The 21854-nt window shown below is 44.3% G+C and overlaps 1 protein-coding gene across 16 annotated transcripts in view; it reads right to left on the bottom strand.

The window, feature by feature from the left end:
- TNS1 (tensin 1) overlaps window positions 1-21854 on the bottom strand; it is a 432927-nt gene that overhangs the window by 254955 nt on the left and 156118 nt on the right. For 14 of the 16 annotated variants that reach the window (XM_053307444.1, XM_053307453.1, XM_053307473.1 and 11 more), the window contains exon 3: window positions 4766-4803. In XM_053307444.1, coding sequence (XP_053163419.1) covers window positions 4766-4803 — 38 coding nt within the window. Of the gene's footprint in view, window positions 1-4765; window positions 4804-4927; window positions 5025-13746; window positions 13791-21854 lie in introns of those variants that run through there. The other 2 variants (XM_053307595.1, XM_053307565.1) reach the window with 2 other exon arrangements.

Genomic DNA, 21854 nt, shown 5'->3' with positions numbered 1-21854 from the left:
AACCTGCTTCACAGGGTTGTTGTGAGGAGAAACTTAAGCATGTAGTACACCACTCTGGGCTCCTTGGAGGAAGAGTGGGATATAAATGTAAGTAAGTAAGTAAGTAAATAAATAAATAAATATACTCCCTACACAAAGCTCCAAAGTACCTCCAGGGATTCATGTACCCCTCTTTGAAAACCTCTGATCCAAGGATTAATAAAAACTATCTGACCCAGGCACAGACCATCTGCGCCCCTAGTTCTCCCTTTCTCCCTCCTCCATTTTAGGGCTCAGCCAGTTCTTCTCCCATCTCTTCAGCCAGTTTCCCTCACTGCCCTTTCTGCCGGCAGCTCTCATCCTCCTCACAAGGAGGCCGGTGGTCCCATTTTCTCTGCCAGCTCGGCTGCTTGCAGTGGTGCCACCACCACCTCCTCGACGTCCCTCCCCCCACCAGCTCTCATCCTCCTTGCGAGGAGCCCAGCGACCCATTTTTGTCACCTGCAGTGGCAGCCATGCTTTCTCCTTGACCTCCCCTCACCTCCTTCCCCCTCCCATGAGCTCTCATACTCCTTGCAAGGAGGCCAGCGTTTTCACCACCTGCTCGGCCATCCTCGGCGGCTCGCAATGACAACGACGTCTCCTCCTCCTCAGTCCTCCCTCCTCACCAGCTCTCGCAACTCCCAGCAGCTGCTCGCAAACTCTTGCGAGAGCTGCCACACACGGTATTAGCCACAGGTATGCCTTAGAGAATTAGATAGATAGATAGATAGATAGATAGATAGATAGATAGATAGATAGATAGATAGACAGACAGACAGACAGACAGACAGACAGGAACAATCACCACATACTAAAGCATTGTGCAACACTTTACTATGCTGAAGGCAATCATCCTGGAGTTTATATATCATAACAACATGAGGCAATCATCCTGTTGTTTATATATCATAACAACATGATCTACTCAGTTACATATGTTTAACCCAATACCGGTAATATACAAAGTCCCCTAAGCCAGGCTGTGCCCTACTCACTATTTGCTGTCCTATTTGCTGCCTATGATGTAATAACTTTTTAAACATCACAGTTAAGCAGTGCGAACATTTTAGAGGGTGTTCTGGGCACCAACATGCAGGGCCTTTACAAATCTGATAAGAATCTGTAATCAGAAATGGATATTTCAGGGTGAGGGTCCTTCACACACATGCCTTCCTTCCCCAAAGACTATTAAATCACTATGGAATGCAAGTTTGGCATGCAATTTTGTCAGAGAGAAGCTGGTTGGCGATTCAGTACATTAGCTCTGATGTGAGAAAGCCCACTGGTTAAAAATTGCCCGAGTCATTGACTTTGCCCTGGAAGGTTCTGTGGTGATGGACTGGCCATTGGCAATGAGAACTCAGGGATGGGATGTTGTCGGCAGATTGAGAGGGGAGTATGACTGAGATTTTTATGAGCTGATTGAAACTGGGGGAAAATAGAACCACAACTCAGTCTAAGACCCAATTTCCTTTGCTTCTGGCACAAGATCTAACTTTATATATGTAGCAAGTTGATCTATATAAGCAAAAGCGGTAAAATAAAACAGGCTTTTCAGTCTTGCAGTTCAAATTCTGGTTTTCATGTCATTAAACTAATACTCAAAGAAGAATTTGTATCTCCGTGAATATTTACATGAAAGCCAAAGTGATTGGTTCGACTCCAGTTACTTGTGTAAAACTTATAAAATTGTACTAGGCTGAAAGGGAGGCCTCTGTGCATTACTGAATCAAGCATCACTCGCAACATTCTCTTACTACTTCCACTCCTGATCAGACAACCTGCTAACAACTCTCTATCTTCTGCCTCCTATCAACTATCCTTAACTCTGCATGCCAGCTGGCATCAATAGCACCTCCCATCCAGCAGTTTGGTGCATGGCTCTGGTCTATCTTGGTCCAACATACTACTGTCTGATTCCAATTTCCTGCTTTTGACCCTCTGTGAAGCTGACCATGCTTCTTGTTTGACACTGCTTGTGTACTCTTACTTTTGGCTTGCTTTTGCCCAGCCCTATTTCCTTGACCAGTTCATCTATGCCATCTTGGAACTGTCCAATGCACTAGGTGTTCTGCAATTCAAACCCAATCTTGCTTTGACTTGCATCCTGATGCTGATCTTGCACAGATCTCTGTCTTGGTTTTTACAAGCCCTTTCTCACTTGCATCCACACTTGCCCACATTTTTGTGGTCAGGGCCTGGAATAAATTTAATCATATCAACTCTCATCCCCATCTTCAAACATCTTCCACTCCTACTCAGTAAACCTTTTTCTTCTTCCATGGTCCCACCTCTGACTGTTGCATATATGGCATACAAACAAAGAAGCAGAGGGACAGCACCTTAGCAGTGAATATCCAGGCCAACTTCTCAATATATCCCATTCAACATCAGGACTTTTCTCTTGAGGGGTCCTCAACTTATCCCTTTCACAAGGAAAGTGGGGCCCAGCATCACCAGGTACTGGCATATATTAATGTATTTAATACATTTATATACCACCTATTACAGAAATCTCAAGACAGTTTACAAAAAATAAAACCACCAAATATTTTAAATCTATCTATCTAATAATATAATTCATATTCAACCAAAGCCTGAGTGAAGAGATGTGTCTTCAGTTGTGTCCTAACAACCATCAGGAATGGAGAAGCTCTTTTGCTTGGAACAAGGAATGTGTTCCAAAGCCTTGGAGCAACTACAGAGAAGGATCGTCTTTGAAACACCACCAGGTGAACTGGCAGCACCCTCAGACAAACCTCCTTTGACTATCTTAGTCAGCAATGGGGTTCACAACAAACCATACACCAGCTAGATAATAAAACATACAACATCCTCATTAGCTTCTAGAGTAGAAAGAAGAAGAAAGAAAGCTGGAAAAGACTGGCAAAGAGGTGGTGCTTCACTTCCAGAATGGAATAGGAAGAGAGTTCCGGGTAGAGGGGAGGTTAAGCACAAGAGATGATACAGCCATATGCCAGGCCATGGCAATAGCAGGAGAAACACAAAGGCTGAGACAAGACGTCTAAGCAGCATAACCTAGAAGAACTGAAGGTTGCATTTTGGAGACCAGAATGTTGTTCACTGCCTGGACAATGTAGCAAATGGCCAATCAGGGGCCACATCCCTTTGCTCAAGGAAAGCAGGAGGAAAGCCACAGACATCATGAGAAATACATGAAGGTAAGCACCACTGTTACCACCATTCCTAATCAGCCCTGGAAAAATCACAGATTCGTGCATTTCAGATCATAGGTGGGAGTATGCTAACAGGTATTTTACCAGTCAGTGAGTTTTAAAAAATTCTCCAGTGGAGCCACTTTCAAAGCAGTAAGTGAAGTATCATAGCAAAGGTGTAATGACTAGAGGTCAGAAAAAAGTAATCCATCCACTTCAAATCGGGAATGCAGAGGCTTGTCTCTTTCCAAACAGGATGCTACCCTAAGCTTAACCACTTCAGCTTATGCTACTACCCATTATAGTTTTAATTTTATATTTTGTTATTGCATTAATTTTTTTTAAGCACACACAAAATGCAATGTCAAAATTTCACCAGAATAACCAAGAAGCTAGCACCAAAAACAAACCAACAAACCATGGCTACCTATAGTGGACTATGTTACTAGACCTACAGAGGGGAAAGAGGCCTTTTGAGAATGTACCATGTAGATGTCTAGAGACCGAACGTGAACCACATTGAGCCAGCAGAGATGGGTCTATTGAATATTACTGCCCCAAAATGGCATCAGCACTTCCTCAGCTTAAGCTTGGACTCTTGTCACACCTGAGCATGACTTCATTCAGAATCCCTTTGCTTTGTGCATATCATTGACATATCCAAAAACTGCTGGCCTAGCATTAGTCTTCTAAGAACTAGTACCGACCAAGAGACAGAGCAATAAACGACCAAGTCCAAATCTCATCTGAGCCCTGGACTCACCAGGTTGCCTTGAGCAAGTCATTATCTCTCTCAGCCTCATTACCCAGTCTGTTCAGTGGGAATCAGGCAGAAAGGCTGGCATGAGGACCAGTACCACTATAAGAATGAATGATAATGCACTGTCCACAATGAACATCAAGAGCCAAGTTGAATTGATTTTGTCAAAGCACAGAGCAAGCAAAAAGAGATGCTCTTGTAGATGAACTCATCTGCCCTGGGCTTGCCTGACTGCTTCAAAGGGCATACCACGACCTCCTAATGTGAGTTAGCAAGAAGGGACCAGAGTTCTGAAATGGTTGCATTTATTTTACAGCCTTCCCCACTGCTGAAGAGAAATCATTCACCTTGAAAGCTTTAGCAAACCTTTCCTGCTAATACAGCAGCTTCTCCTGCAAAAGAAAAGAAACCTAGGCAAACCGCCATAACGCTGGCCCAGGAAAGAATTTTTTCAAGAGACTTATTTGCAATTTAAAAAAATAAATAAATCACATATACAGTACATATTAAGGTAGGCAGGTTACTCTCCTTGCAAGCCTCTTAGGACAAAGGTTACAAACCCAGATCGTTTGTAACAAGAGCCTCCAGACCTGGTGGGAACCTGGCAAATTTCACCTTGAGCAACAATCACAGCTTTTTGCAAACAAACAAAGTGCAGGGAGTAGAGAGAAAAGAGAGCCACAGAAACCCCCCTGTTCATCCTCCAAGTGACTTAAAAAGAAGATTCACATCAGCCAGAAGTGAGGGAAAGTAGCACAAACCACAATGTTGTTGTAAGACAATGAGAGGAGGAACAAGCCGCTCTTACCTTGGCTTCACATTTCTTGTGACAGGAGAGCTTGCAACCTGTACAGAAAGAGAAAGGAGGGGAACGGGGTGGGGTGGGGGGAGAGAAGGGGGGAAATTAAAAACAAGCCTCTTATGCTCCAAACTGAAACATTCGCGGAGTGGGGAAGAAAAGGGGCCTCACCCAGGAAAAAGACGGAAGCAGGGCAAGAAAGAACACAGATGAGCAAATCGCACACCCCCCCCGCTTTCCCCAAAACACAAACACACACACACACACACACACACAAACCCTAGACCGCGGCGCGTTACAAAAGGAGCCGCTTCCAGGCGTTTGGAAGCGACTCCTGCGAGAAGGGGGGGGGAAGAGAGGCTACACACCACATGCAGGAGGAGGGAAGGCAGAGGGAGGGAAAACTAGAACCCTCTCGGCACGCTGGCACCTAGCCAAAGATAGCCCGGGCTGCACAGGTACGGCGAAGCGCGCCAGCCCGCTCCAACAGCTCCAGTCCTGGGGATAATACTAAGCACATTGTTTGGGAGCTGCCTGCCAGCCCACTGCGCTGTCAGAGGCTGCCCTGAGGCGCTGCATTTTTTCCCCTATTTCCACACACCCCCCTCTTTCGTGACTAAACTTTACACACACACACACACACACACGAATGGGCTGGGCCCTCCCTCTTTTGGGGAGTCATGTTTCTAAGTCGTTAACTCCAGCAAGAATGTCGAAAATGTACAGACTATGCTCCCCTCCTCTCAGGAGGCAGCATCACTTTACGGTTGTATGGCTTTGGAACAGGAGGACCAAGGGAAGAAAAGGGGGAATTGTTCCTCGACCCCCCCCTCCCCCTGCCCCCAAATCTAGGTTATTAAACAAAAGGATGAGCTGGCTTGGCCTAATTTTCTCACCCCACCTTCCTTTCCTTTTGTGCAGGCAACTCTCACAGCAAACTGTCATTGGGCAGCAGAACAGCATTGCCATTTCACTGTATAGGGCATTTTGGCCGGAGAAAGGCCTTGCAATCTGCATCTCGCATCATGCCCACAAGAAGCCTGTGCGGTGGGACATTTATTGCTCCCATTTTACAGATGAAGAACCGAGGATGAAATAACAGGGATGGCCCTAGGCCAGCCTCTGAAGATATGAACCCATGTTCCAGAGTTGCAGTCTACTAAACCAGACAATAAACCAAACCAGATTTCTAGGCAATTTCCCAATATTTCCACTAAAGGAGCTGAATTTAAACGCACCAAGTGTATGGTTTGGGTCATGCTCTACCAAAGGAAACAAAACTTTTGCATCGTGGCTGCCTTCATATCTGCATACAGCACAGATGCCCTTTGCAACTATCCTCTCCAGCTATCTCTGTCTCCACTTAGGGGAGAACAGCAAGTGAGTGAGAGAAGGGCTGTGTCCCAACACTGTTCTTGCTCCTGGACATTACAATGCATTTCCCCACTCATTTGCATTATAAACAGAAGCAAAAGTGGACACTAACACAAGACTTCCTGTTTACTTTTTTATCCACTTGAATTAAAACAAGCCACAATACCTGAAAAATGAAGCTAGTCACATTTTAACTAGAGACCTGGCACAACCTCTTCACTCTGCATAATGTGGTCATGCTTTAGGGCCAGGTGAGAATTTGACCCAAGGTAGCCTCAGTCTAATGCTATCCCAGAGCTACTCAGCTTCAGCTCTCCTGCTGCAGATGTTGGGCCTATAACACTCAGCCTCCCTGACTATTGGCCATTGTGGCACAGGATGCTGGGAGCTGTAGTCCAAAAAACAGCTGGAGGGCACGCCATCCCTTTCAGCACACTGACTCTCAAGGGAAATAAGAGTTGGGAGGTTTTTAAAAGCAAACTTTTCAGCTAGGCTACAAATGAGCATCCTTGTTAGTTTAAGAATGAGAGAGCTGGGGAAAGACATTGGGGGAACACAGTATGCTTGTTCACACGATCAGACACATTCTACCCGAGTTTGGGGGCTGCATGCGCTCCTGTCTTCTGATCATGTGAGTGACTGGAAAACAAGGTCAAAGGCGGGGAGCTTGATCGTATGCTAAGCCCCAGCTGGGTAGGACAGTTTTTCCTCCTACCTCATTGCAAAGCTGGAGACAAAATTTGGGAGTGGTGTGCCCCTCACACCTACCTAGGGCTTAGAACACAATCAAGCTCCTCACCTCCTGCCTTGTATTTAACTCACACACAATCAGAATTCAGGAGCACACACAGCTCCCAAACCAGACAGGACACATTTCCTACCCAAGTTCTGATCATGTGAAAAAAAAACTCATTTCTCTTATGGCACCCCAAAGTTTTTAATATTTATAAATACTTATTATTTTTGAATGTCACTCTCTCCCCCCCCCACAAAAGAGCATAACCAGACACATTCTTTTTGCTCATCTTAAGATTCTGATGGTGTGGTGGGCCACTGATTCGCCATCCATTCACCAAATTATGAATGACATCCAGACTACTTAATTTCAATAGGACTACACAGGAGTAATTTAGCCTGTCAGCCAGCTAGCAGTAGTTTCATAAAGCACTGGGGAGAGCCTGCATGTATTTAAAAGTCCCTTCTATAAAATGTTGTTGTCAGAGGGGGAGCAGGGCTTCATGTGCATACCAAACTGTAAATGCATACATGGAATTTCATGGGGACACCTCCTGTGCATGACCACACAATGTCCAGCCCAGCAAGGATCTCTCCACTCTCATCCACAGCACTTCTGTACATACCTGAAGGTTGTGGTGTAGTGGTTAGAACAACAAAGGACAATAAAGACCTCTAGGTGCAAAAAGTGTCTGGTTATTCTGCCCAAGGTGTTTCAGTTAAAAATCTGCATCGGAGGCACTACAGAAAAACATAGTCTTCAGCAGTGGCACTGTGGAAAGCACTACACTGGGTGGGTTCACACATAATGCAAAATCTGAGGTTCTGAAGCTGACAATGTAATTATTTATTATATTTTTTATTATTATTTATTATTATTACATTTGAAGTAGGTTAGGCTGAGAGAGAAGTGACTGGCCCAGAGTCACCCAGCTAGTATCATGGCTGAATGGGGATTTGAACTCGGGTCTCCCCGATCCTAGTCCAGCACTCTAACCACTACACCACGCTGGCTGTATACTGCCTAATATAGAAATCTCTAGGCAGTGTACAGATTAAAACATAATATAAAATATAAACCATTTAAAATTCATAAAACAGATAAAAATCACAATGGATAAAAGCACATTAAAAATTAAAAATTAGATTTCAGTTAAAAGCCTGGGAAAATAGGTACATCTCCAGGGTCCTCCTAAAAAACAAACAGAGAAGGAGATGCTTGTTCTCCTTCAAGAACAAACAACTTGTTCTTGAAGGAACAGGGAGCGCATTCCAAAGCCCTGGGGCAGCCACAGAGAAGGCCAGGTCCCAAGTTGCCCACCAAACTAGTTGGTGGCAACCGTAACCGGACCTCTCCAGATGATCTTAATAGGCGACAGGGTTCACAACAGAGAAGGCGCTCTCTTAAGTACCCTGGACCTACGCCGTTAAGCGTCACATATCTCGGTTTGTGATCACAGATGGTCACATATTTTGGTTTGCTGGAGGTAGATGAATTGAGCCAGAGTCCCTGGATGCTATCCCAGCTTGCCTTGTGCCACCTCACAGCCAATGATTGAGGTTCATGAAGAGTGTGGGTTCAGACATAACGCACACCTCAGTGGGAAAAGCGCTTGGTTTGGCAAGTCAACTTCAAATCTTTGTTTGAGGCCTGGTTTGAACCTAAAGTGCTTGCCTTGACCTGGGTTCAGGAAGTCACAGGTAACGTCATTTACCAGCTTTGCAAGTAGGCTCTGCATTACATGGCTGGTGAACCCACCCATTCTTTTCTTCACAAACCCGGTTGCAAATAGATTTTGTTATTGTTGCAAATTAGTTTTTTTAGGCCATTAGCCCCAGGAGCCTATGAGTATGCCACAATTTCATGGGGAATTGTGGAATATGTGAGAAAGACATAGAATGTGGCACTAGATGGAGAATTCAGCTTCACAAAAAATAAAGCTGCGCTTAAAAACGTGTGTGGGCAAAGCCTGCTGAAATCTCAGCAGCCAGGGAGGTGACTGAACAGATGTTGGGGTTGGGATTTCAGCACCCTCCACTGCTGCTTGCTTGTCCCACTCCACAATAAGCAAACCCAAAATAAATTATGCAAAATAGTTTTTTTAAAAACTGTAAATCAAATTATGCAGCATAAAAGAAATTAGACACACTTGTTCATTTTCATAAAAATGATTTTTTATGGTACTCATTGCAGAATTCAGCTTTTTTTGCCTCAAGATATGTATTTCCTACACACAGAAGTGCAATACAGCACAAACCTCACACTACTCTGCCTAGGAGTCACAGACAAGTAACAACCCATCCAAAACCCCATGGCTTGCAGGCTTGCAGTAGCCATCTGCTTACCAGTTTGGGGCTAAAGGGCCACCAGTACTACAGCACTAGCCCTTCATTTATACCAGGGCCGCACAACTTTAGCCCTCCTGCCGAAAAGAGGATACTGGACTACATCTCCCATCATCCATGTCTATTGACTGTTGTGGCTGGGGATGTTGGGGTTTGTAGTCCAACAACAGCTGGAGGGCCAAAATTGTGCAGCCCTGGTTTATAAAGAGAAAAGCAGAGCGAGGATATTTTTATAGTGTTTCCATGGGGCTCAAGAAATCAAGCACAGAACATGTTTTCAAAGTATTTAACATTTTGTGATTTTGCATGACTTTGCAGGATTGGTTCCTAGTTTTGCTGTGACAGAGAAGCAGTCCATCTCTATCCAGCTGTGGCCTGGTAACTAACAACATAGATGGGCAGTATTCTGGCAGATTTGTGTGGCTCATCATAGTCACATTACAATATGCAAGTGAAATGTACAACACCTAGAGATGTATATATCAGATGGCATATAAATATGATAAATAAACAAATAAACTAACACCACCATATGGCTCGTGATGCATTTCCTAAGTGGCCCTTCATAGCTGAACAAAGTATTTACTCTAACAACATTGCTTCTGAAGAGCATAAAATTATTTATTTGTAATGTATTGGTTTAATGTTGTTAATGTGTTGCTGCCTGACCTTTTAGCAAAGGGATTCTGCATGTGGAAGTTCTGTGACTGGAGCTCCCAATGTTGTTTCCAAAAGTCAGCTGCAGGGAGAGGGGGCAGTTTGGATTGAGGCCATGGTGTGATGGGAGATACATTTATCCCTTGTACTGATTCACCAACTTAAATCACACACTGGAAGCTGCCATTCACCATGGAAGGGAAAATGTACAGGCACAATTTGCCCATGAGTTTCCCCTCTTTGGCCAACAGAAACTTTGGGTGGGTGGGGTGATCTGGATACAAGACATGGTGCAGGATGTATGGGTTGAAGACCACTCTGATTACTCCATGGCCAAGATCAAAATCAGGGCCTCCTATGGATGCTTTCCGATAAGGAAAAAGATGCAGGGATTTCCAGCTGCAGAGTTTCCATGTCATATGCTTTGTATTTTAATTTGTGTAAACCGCCTCAAGACATGAGTTTTGGCTGAACAGAAATGTTCTAAATAAAATAAAAAGCATGACTAGCAGATGAGATCCCAATGCAATTTAACTGCTCAGTTTATTAAATCCAATGCATGTTTGGCCTGTACTGCAGAACATACAAGCACCAATATGGTTAGAGGGCATTTCAAGCATCCAAGGCACTTAATAACATGAAACACTTAATATATGTTTCCTCAGTAATTCTAACAACAACCCTGTGAGGTAGATCTGTAGTATTGTTAGCCTTGCTTTGCCCTCAGGCAGACAGGGAAGGGAGCTGAACAGTGGCTGACATCCAGACTAGTGAAGCATCAGTACTACGGGAGAAGCACTAGTATAGCATCACTGCTTTTGAAGAGTTCCAGATTCATGCTGCATTGATGCTTGACTGGGGGGGGAGTGAATTTGGACTACCTCTCCTTCCCCAAGAAGCCACCCAAAAATCTGTCCGTGAGGGCTGTGCAAACCTCAGAGACATATTTTTGGGTGGCACAGAGTGCTTCCAGGGGAAGTGGAAGTTGTCAAAATCTGCCCCTCCACTCCACTGCACAAGCAATGGAGCTGAATTAGCTGAACTCTTCAGAAGCACCAGTGCTTCTCCCATAATGCCAATGTTTTGTTAGTATGGATGTCAGCCAGGGATGGCTTACTTAAGGCCATCTGGTAAGTTTAAGGCCAAGGGGACATTTGAACCTGTGCCTTCCCAACTATTACTAGCCCTATGCTAGACCAGCCATTATCACAGTAATCAAAATCAAGCTTCATCTTTGGTAAATAACATGGGGGTTATTCACATTACATGTTCACAGTGCAGATGCAAGTAGCTGAATAAACACAAGTGGGACCCTTGGTTCCCAGTCATGCTTCCTATTACATTCATAGTAGCTGACACTATAGTGATGTTTGCTTTAAAAGCCTCCATTGCCACGTAACTCTTTCCCAGGGATATGGTCGATAGAAGACAATGACTTTTATTACAATGCAAATGAATACAACAAGGTGTCAAATGGGACCAGCTCCTGCTTTAAGCCAAATCAAGTGCAGCTGTCTTCACATCAGTGCTGATTCACCCCAGCTAGAAAAATGGCCCTTTTGAGATGCGTCTGCAATAACACTTGTACAGCTCTGTACTAGCACCTCTACCTGGATCGGTTTGGGGGTCTACAAGTCTGAATTTATGTGCAGCAAAGTCTCACTCCATCTCCTTTCCTCCCCGCCACCAGCCCAAAACTTTGGTGCACTGCCAGCTCAGCCTTGGGTTGGGTCAAGTTCAATCACCCCAGAGTGGTTTACATTGGCGGCTGCAGCCCTTGCCAGAAACAGCATCTGTTACTTTGATACACAAGACAGCCATTGTTCTTAGCAAGGAAAGGTTACAGGAGCAGGGGCTCGGTGTACAGGATAGGTTACCTTTGCATTTTTAGGCCAAAAATTCAAACAGTAAAGAAAACCTGGCCTAGAACCTAGCAGAAGGGGAGTAGGAGCCAAACCTCTTGGGCTCTCTTCGTTTCTCCCTGTCCCTTTTCACGGAGACACTCAGGGCAAGAATGCAGCCAAGTCTGAACTTGTCAACTCTACTTTTTCTGGGAAGTAGGCTATCAAAATCTGGTTGGATCTGTTGCCACTCCAACAGTTTATGAATCTTATCTCTCACTCCTTAGTTTGTCTTTGTTCTAGACAGCCTTATCTACTGCAATCAAGTGTTTATTTCCTGAGTGTTCCTGGCAACTAAGGTAAGCTCTGCAAAGGCTGAGCTGCTAAATCAAAACTAGAGCACTATGCAAGAGCTACTTTGCCAGGCACTGGGGCTAGTCACATGAGCCGCTCAACCCAGGCTATGGCAACCCAGCCTGGGTTGGGCTGCTCGTGTGGAGCGCCGGAATAATTGCTCCCAATCCTGGCTCTTCCGCCCCCGCTAGCCCAGCTTTTTAACTCAGCATTTAGCCAGGAGGAAGGAGCAGCCATGCTTGTGCCATGTGGCACTCTGGGATGCAGGAGTGGGGAGTCTTCCTGCTCCCAGATCGTGCTTTCACCACACCGCCACTCATGTTGGTGTGCAGCACGGCAGAGAAGAAGGTGGCCGCTGCTCATCTGCCAGAGAGGGCAGGCAAGCTCCTGTCTTCCCTACAGCCCTTGAGATGTGCACAACCTCAATGCATACTTTATTCATAGGTTTTCCAAGACGTCCATGGTATTTTATGATGGCGATTTTAAATGTTTGTTGTTAAACTGCCTTGGAGGTCACACTTTGTGGGACCTAAAGGCATAATATAAATATTACAGTAAATAAGTCTGTTATGATTAAGAGCCCCTGGTGGCGCAGTGGTAAGACTGCCGCCCTGTAACCAGAAGGTTGCAAGTTCGATCCTGACCAGGGGCTCAAGGTTGACTCAGCCTTCCATCCTTCCGAGGTCGGTAAAATGAGTACCCAGAATGTTGGGGGCAATATGCTAAATCATTGTAAACCGCTTAGAGAGCTCTGGCTATAAAGCGGTATATAAATGTAAGTGCTATTGCTATTGCTATTGCTATGATTAAACCATACAGATGGGGCAGAAGAAATAAGACTTGCACCCTTGTCTCAGGCAAGTTCTTTTGCAAGTCCCACTCGAGTAAATATGCATAGGATTGCAGCCTTAGTACTACTGTTCAGCTTTAGAACTGTGCCAGTCTTAAATATCCTGGTGTTTTTGCTTCAGTCAAAATGCATGAATGCAATCTGTATGTATGTAAATATTAAAATATCTGTTCTGGGAGTTTTGCCTTTACTTGCAGCACGTCAAAGGGTGGGAACTGTTGGGTCGCAACGCAGACTGTGAAAGGCTGCAAATGATTCCAGAGCAACACTTATTAACAGAGGCTTCAAACCTTGACCGTAGCAGCTTAACCTTGAATCTGAGCAGTTACAGAAAACAGTTCCCTGCCCTATACCAACGTCTCTCCATAAAGAACCAGATAGCCTTCCTAGTCTTTGCTTCCCACTTCTTCAAACAATGGACAGAACCACTGGATTCTACTATAAGCTTCATACATACAAACACACACACACACACACACACACCCCTCTACTTGCCTCAAAAGCTGGAGAATTTTCCTAGAAATCCCTTATAAATGCATCCTGCCAAGTCATGTAGCTTGCTCTCTTATTCAAACTGTACCCCAGTTTACCACACCACAACCTCAACACTTCAGGTCCTATAATAGGATACTGTGGTCTCAAATCTCCAGGACTATGCAAATCAAGCTCTAGTCTCCTTCTAGACTAAGGTTTTCTTGCTTGCATAATTTAATTTATTTTGAAGGGGCGCAGAATACCAAGAGGCATGTTAGAAAAATGCAGATTCTGTATCTTGAAATCCAAATACACGATGGCCTCATTCAGATGACATGCCAACCCTCAATTACACTTACCTGGAGGTTGGCTTTTCTCATTGTTCGAATGTGGGGAAATCCCACAACCAGAGTTCCACGGTTGTCTCCAAACCACAGATTGAACACTCGGCTTGAAGATGGGCAGGTTGCTGGAACGAGAGCTCCACTGACCCCACTGTGCTGTCCAAATGCAGCAACCTGGGGTTTGTGCTAAAGCTTCTCCCATGACCAACACCACCCATTTCTCAACCAATGGTTGCTGGTAGTAGAGTGGCAACCTCAGTGGAAGAGGGAGGGAGATCATTTGCAGAGGCAATGAAACTGGAGCTGCTGGATCGTCTGCTGCATGATTCTCAAATAGGTCTAACCACAGTTTCACTAGTCATCTGAATTGGGCCTATATCTATTGGCAATTTTCCTCCAAAAGATTTATTTGATTGATTGATTGATTGATTGATTGATTTCTATAACACCTAGTATAGAAATCTCTAGGAGGTGTACAGATTAAAACATAATTTAAAAAACCAAAACATTTACAATTCATAAAAACAGATAAAGCTCACAACAGATAAAAACACACATTAAAATTTCAAATTTCAATTTCAATTAAAAGCCTGGGGAAACAGGTATGTCTTCAAGGTCCTCCTTGAGCCAGCATAGTGTAGTGGCTAGAGTGCTAGACTAGGACCGGGGAGACCCGAGTTCAAATCCCCATTCAGCCATGATACTTGCTGGGGGACTCTAGGCCAGTCACTTCTCTCTCAGCCTAACCTACTTCACAGGGTTGTTGTGAGGAGAAACTTAAGTATGTAGCACACTGCTCTGGGCTCCTTGGAGGAAGAGTGGGATATAAATGTTATAAATAAATAAAATAAAATAAAATAAAATAAAATAAAATAAAATAAAATAAAAGCAAACAAAGAAGGAGATGCTCTTATTTCAGCAGGGAGCATGTTCCAAAGCCCTGGGGTAGCCACAGAGAAGGCCCAATCCCGAGTTGCCACCAAACAAGTTGGCACCAACCATGACTGGACCTCTCCAGATGATCTTAATAGGTGACAGGGTTCACGATGGAGAAGGCACTCTCTTAAGTACCTTGGACCTAAGCCATTAAGGGCCTTGTAGGTAATTACCAGCATGCTGTATTTCATCCGGTAACATATCGGCAGCCAGTGCAGTTCTTTTAGAATTGGTGTTATATGGTCCCTTTTGGGCAAAACCAGAGACCATCTGGCTGCCGCATTCTCTACCAATTGTAGTTTCCGAACTACGTACAAAGGCAGCCCCACGTAGAGTGCATTACAGTAGGCAAGCCTAGAGGTTACCAGCATATGTACCACTGTTTTAAGGTCATTTGTCTCCAGAAATGGACTTATCTGGCATATCAGCCAAAGCTGATAAAAAGCACTCCTGGTTACAGCCTCGACCTGAGAAACCATAACAGAAATGCAGCAATGAACAATGAATCATCCGTTTTAATTTTAATTCTAAAGTGGACAGCTTTATTATGAGGAATCCTTCTTTTAATCCATTTTAATCCATTTCCTCAGTAGCTGCTTACCTCTCCTCTCCCCTGCCTGCAATGAATTGTCTTCATTCCTCCCCCTTCCCCTCCCTTGACTTCATTTGGGGAACCTATGAAGGTCAGTCACAACTGGAAATGGAATATCAGACAGGAAAGATAAATTATCAAAAGCTTGTTTATTTTTAACATTTTTATACTGCCTTAAAACAAGTCATCCAATGCAGTTCACAAATGCACCAAACTTATGTCAGAAACCCGGCATATCAGCAAAGCAGCATACAAGATCTCACAATCGCCCACCAGCAAGTTCCAACTAACCGTGTTAATGAGGTGGCAGTTGCAGAAAGGTACTTGCACCACACTGCTCAGGACAGGGCAGGGGTGGGTGGGTCTGCCAAGAGCACTACCATGTGTGTGCCTACAAGGCTTTGGCTGTAACAGGTCCTAGAAGTTTGACCATTTTGATCTGCAAGGAAGGCAAAAATCAGACCTCAAGCAAGACTACTTTGGCAATGGCAGCGACCGTAACTCAAGAAGACAGTATCATAAACAATGGCTCAGTGGACAAGCTGTACTAAGAACCATGCCATACAATCCTAAGCATGGTTGCTCAGAAGAAGCTCCACTGTGCTTATTAGGGGTTATTCCCTAGTAAGCATGTTTAGGGGAGCAGCCTTAGGCTTTGCCTTTGTAAAAAGGAAGATGCTTCCTCCCCAGGTGTGACTGACACCACTTTGACATAAAGCTGGTTTGAAATGCTCATTTGGTGGAGGAGTTTTCTCCAAATTCCCAAGCAGAGAAAAATGGGAGGCCAATTTCCACAGTGTTTCATGTATGAAAAACACTTTTTAGACTACTCTCCTGAAGGAAAGTAAGCTTATGAGATCACCCAGAGGGGTGTGTGTGTGTGTGTGTGTGTGTGTGTGTGTGTGTGTGTGTCCCTATCAATTTTGCAGTGTCTGGACCGATTTGGACCAAAAGTGGTACAGTTGAAGGGACACATAGGGATGCCTCAATGGCATAGTTTGTGATGATGTCATCCACCCCAATTCAAGATGGCGGACACATGTACTTTTGAGGCACAAGTGGGCTAACTTGTGAAGATGGCTATATCAACTACAATTCTAGTCAAAGGAAAGTAGACTGATTCGTTCTTACCAGAACTTCTTGTTCTTTTCTCTGAAGCCCTTGGGAATAACAGCAGGCTGCTTCAAATGAAGTGTTCAAGGGGTGGCCTATTGTGTGTGGACAGACAAGAATGTACTGCTCTGCTCCTACTCGCCAGCCCTGCACAATCATGTCACGCGATAACATCCAAACAAGCCCCTAACCGTGCAGCTGAAACCATGATGTAAGTAATCTGAAATGACCTTCCATCATGACTAGTGCTGAGCCAAAGGAACCCATTCTGAGGTCGCACCTCGTGTTTTCAGGGAGTGGGTGTGAAAAATTCTAAAGGTTTGCAAAAAGTGCTTTACCACTGATTAATGTTGTGGCAGTGTCTTTTTGCTTTTTTATAAAGCTATTTTATGTTGTGTATGTGTCTCTCCCCCCCCACACACCCCCCACCAATTTATGCTGTGGCTTTGCAGGTTGCCAGGTGGTTCAGGAATAGCACTTAAAAATATGGAGCTCTTCTTGGTTGTTCACTCCATCCAGCCACCATTTTCTCCCTCAGAACCCACTCACCCCCACCCCGGAATTATGCTAAATTATGACACAGTATCATTCCAGGGGCATTCTGGGAACAAAAATGGCACCACATGGAGCCAGCCACTGGAAAGAGGCCTAGCACTTTCATCACTGTTTCTTCTGTTGCCACCTGCAAAGGCACAGGCACACAGACACAGTTTCAGAGTGACCATTTTGAATTTGTTGAATCCTTTGGCCAGTAGAACATTCTGTTATTGGGAGACCTACTCCTCTAGATCTGTGACAAACTACAATCAAGTGTATAATCTTATGTGAACAACTCATGTCTCATTGCTGACTTCTGGTCCAGATGACTTTGATTCCTTTGCCGCTGTACAATTCAGTAAAGAATGACTTTTTATTATTATTATTTTTATTATTTTTATTTTACATTTATATCCCGCTCTTCCTCCAAGGAGCCCAGAGCGGTGTACTACATACTTGAGTTTCTCTTTCACAACAACCCTGTGAAGTAGGTTAGGCTGAGAGAGAAGTGACTAGCCCAGAATCACCCAGCTAGTTTTATGGCTGAATGGGGATTTGAACTCGGGTCTCCCCGGTCCTAGTCCAGCACTCCAACCACTACACCACACTGGCTCTTCACTAGATAACTAGTAAAACTCATCTAGCAGCATGATAACAAACAGAATGGCACTTAACATCCATCAGTCTCCATGTTATGATATGATGCATCCATGCATCATCTCCAGGTGGTGGGCCTAATGTACACTTAACAAGTCTGTCAGGTGGCTTGTTAAAATGCCACTGGAGTGGGCTGCTTGATATGACACAGTACTTTGTATGCAGCAGCTTACCATTAAAAATCCAGCAATTTTTTCCATGCCACTGCAAAACTGGAGGGTTTGGATGGGGCTGGAGGGAAGATTAGCAGCAGGTGGTGACACTACAGACTTGCAGAGTCAAAGACCATCTTTTTCTGCTTAATATTCAAGTTTGTATCTTACTCCCAGTGCAATTTGTCCAAGAGCCTCTAAAATTAAGGCACACTGATGGGTTCAGAGAACCCAAATAACTGATTATTCAATTTCCTATTAGTGCCAAAGGCCTTAAGACTAGCAAAGAAAACGTGCAGAGAACAGCAGTCTTGTTCCTCTTGAATCCCATTTATCCTTGTTTAATTTTATTGTTTTCTATAGCATTTTTAGTTTGCAAAATGCTTTACAATTCTTATCTGCAAATGGACAGTAATGGCCTCCTGGGAGAAGAGAAAGCACTCTGGAATTACAGGCATCTGAGAACTTCTCCAGAAACATTCACATCAGTTAATATTTTACCTAAATTAAACTCTCATTTCTGATACAGTCCAGTCTCCTGTGATGTACCTAATGACCAAGAAATGTTTGCTAATAAAAACCAGCAGCTATTAGCTCTCAAACAGAAGAGGAAGGAGCAAATGCTATTTGGGGTCACATGACAAAATGCATAAATAGACAAGATACAGGAAGCCAGTGTGGTTCATCTGACAGAATGCTGGATCTGGGCTTTTTAGAAGAACTGCATTCAAATCCCTGCTTTGTCACAGAATCACAAAGGGCTGGTTCTCCCATGCATGTTTATCATTCAATGAGCAGGGCGTGTAAACAAGTCTTCTCAGATCCAGTACTACAGACAGAACTTTCATATCACTTCACAACTCAGATATTCATCACTCGAAAACCATGGAGTCCATTTATACAAACATCACGAGATGAGCAATTAAGCCATGTATATCCAAACATGATCCAGCCCTTAGTCATCACTCTTCGCCTCAGTTCCCTCCTTTGTAAAATGTGAGCCCAAGCAACTTCTCTCCTGAATTTGAGGGCAAGCACCATAAAGGTTGCAAAAAGTACTCTACACACTAAAAGTGGCATAAATTTTAGAAGTGACATTTTATCAATCTACTTAGCACAGGATGAACATACAATGAGCCCTACTAGATCAGAACAAAAAGTCTGTCAAGCCAAAAATTTGGTTTCCAACAATGGCCAAGCAAATGTTCTCCATACACAGAGCATGAATACAACAGCCCTCTCTGGTACTGATATTCAGATACATTGCTTCAAGCCCTGGAGGTTCCATTTAGCTATTGATGATTGTGGCTAATAGATGGACCTCTGCTCCATGGATTTGTTGAATCCCCTTTTAAAGCCACCTAAGCCAGTGGCCATCTTGTGGCAATCAATCCCACAAATCAGTTCCTCACTGTGTGAAGGATGAGCCTCAGCTGAAGTAGCCACCATGCGATGTTGCTCAACTCAAAGGAGAGCCACAAACATTTGAGAGTCAAAAATGCAAGATAAGAGGAAAGACTGAAGGAAATAGGCCTGTCATGTGAGAAAGAGAGATTAGGATGCAATAATGATTACAGTTTTCAAATATCTGACAGAAGAATTAATCATTAAAGCCATTAATCATCAAAACCCAAGTAATGAGTTTAAAGCTACAGAAAAGCAGCCTTGGAGGAACATTGCGGAAAACCTCCTAGTTATGATCAGTGTTAGGCACAGTGCTTAGGAAAGGATGTGGAATCTCCTTCCTACTGTATGTAGGAGGTTTTTAAGAAGAAGCTGGATCCATCAAGAACTGTTTAGCTCACAGAACTGGATATGCATTCATTCTTGATTGAAAGGGAAGAGGATGAACAAACAGGGCCCATTCAGTTCATTTGTCATACGTTGCTTTCCGTGAATAACCCACTCCTTTTCTGTTTATAACCCATGGCTGGGTTATAAACAAAAAAGCAAAAGGTGGCCAGCAGATGGCGCTGCAGAAATGCCACAAGGTCCCTGCTGGTCACCTGAGCAGCCAGTGGAATCCCACTGGGGAAAAAGGTGGAAGCCTTGCAGCAAGGTATGAGTAAGCTTGCGTCCAATCTGCACATGAGCTCTTCACATCCCAAAAGTGACAAGGGGGGGGGACAAAAACTGTCTGGGTCCCACGGAGCAGCGCTACCGCTTTTTTTCTGGTGCAGGGTCAGAGGAAGCCTCCCCACCATGGTGCCACATCCAGTTCTCCCTGACATTTAGATAAGAAACTAAAAGAGAGGGAGTGGAGAATTTATCAGAGTTTCTGAGATTAGAGAGGCATTTGGGGGGCTTGGGAAGTTCCATTTCCTTTTACATGTTTTGCAATCCAAATGAAGAACCCATTCATTATTTATTCAGATATTTTGTTATTCAATAGAATCTACAGCAATTTAAACATCCTGTGCCAGAAATCAGCTAAACTCCCACCCCACAGGGGGCCCTCTTGCCCTAGTCACTCGGTCTCCCATTAAAAGCAATGGAAAACCAATATGAATGGAAATTATAAAAAATTAACGAATGAGTAATGCACCACATGTGACATTAATGAACACAACTAAATGACTGAGCTTTCTAATAATGGAGATAAATTGAGTAATGAAACAAACACAAAAATATGTTGCAATATCCTCAGCGCTGCAAGGCCATCTGGTCAACCATCTTTCAGTAAGCAAATTTATCTGTTCTCCTAACAGATCCACAGAAGCCTGGCCAAAATCAAAGAGTTTAGTTACAGTACATAACACTGGAAGTATTTTCCAGTTCTACCGTTCTGTGAATATCACTACTCAATGCCTCTTGAAGCCCGCATATTTTCGGGGATACCTTGCTTGAAGGAGTCTTGCATTTATAACATGGCACAAACGTTCTAGGACTTCTGAGCAATCCAACAACCAGACTGATAATGTTCTAAAGCAAATTAAATCTGGGCTCAAGACAGAAGGAAGGAAGGAAAGAAAGGACATCCCTTCACATTACAGATCTGGAAATGGGCTCCTGGAGCTTGCCACCTTCTCCACCAATGGCTTCAGGTTTAGTCACTTATTGCAAGTTATTAGCAGTTGGCGCAGATAACCTCTTTTCCTGATGTTTGGTTCAGGGCGGGACCCTGTGCTTGCAGATGGCTCTCAGCACTCTTGATGCTGGACTGAAGCACGGGCACTCTTTCCTCAGTTCCCTCTTCCCCCACCAGCTCTCTCCAGCCAGCATTCCACTTCCCCGGACCTTCTGGCTGGAGAGAGTGGTTGCGAGAGGAGGGAACTGAGCTTCTATGCCGAGAGTGGGATCTCTCAAGTATTTAATCTGCATGTCACAGACATTTCATTGGCCTTCCAAGCTGAAGGAAAAACTAGGCAGTGAGAAATTGTAAGATCACACAGATTCAGCTGGGACAAACTGGGCCTGGAGTTAGTTAAGGAACTTTTGCAACAAACAAGAAGTGGGCGGGAGGGCGAAATCTTTAGGCATCTTTATTTGAACATTAAAGTGACTTCTCTTAAGCTTCCTGTTTAGTGGGAAGTGGGCTAGGGCTGCTCCCTGCAGTACTACACCAAGATTAGGATATACACGCATCATGCAATGGAAGCAGACCAGCTTGGAGAGAGCCCGAAAATCCATCTAGATGCTTTATTTAAGCAGAGGTTGGTGGCTTAATCAGCCCTCAGGCATTCTCTGCCTCTCTGGTTGTTTCCTGCCTCAGGGAACACAGGAAGCGAGCATTGTTGAAGTCTCAATAAGCATTTCCTCTTCGTCTGAGACATCGGAAAGAGAGCTGTGCACCTGACCAGGTCCGATAAAAAGAACTTGGCTGCGCACATGAACACAACTCGCTGCCCAGTGACTTCCACCTGATCTGTATCAGCTGTGTCAGACTGACAGCATGAGTTGCTGGGGTCTGCAGTGGGCCATCCCATTCCTTCCGGGACACGTGTGTTATTTGAGTCACGTGCAAGTTGGGAAGGTAATGACCTTCCATCCCGGCAGCAACATTCTGCTCAGCTTTCCTTGTGCACACTCTTGACACAGAAGAATCCTCCCCTCCCCCAGCAAAATGCAGCCAACTGCAGTGGGCAGCACAGCGAGGCTACCAGCCACAATGCAAGGCACCACATGAAAATGGGAAG

The sequence above is a fragment of the Hemicordylus capensis genome, chromosome 1, assembly GCF_027244095.1.
Source record: "Hemicordylus capensis ecotype Gifberg chromosome 1, rHemCap1.1.pri, whole genome shotgun sequence".
NCBI classification, from domain to species: Eukaryota; Metazoa; Chordata; class Lepidosauria; order Squamata; family Cordylidae; genus Hemicordylus; species Hemicordylus capensis.
The sequence above is the reverse complement of the archived record's forward strand: the minus strand, read 5'-3'. Positions and strand labels throughout refer to the sequence as shown.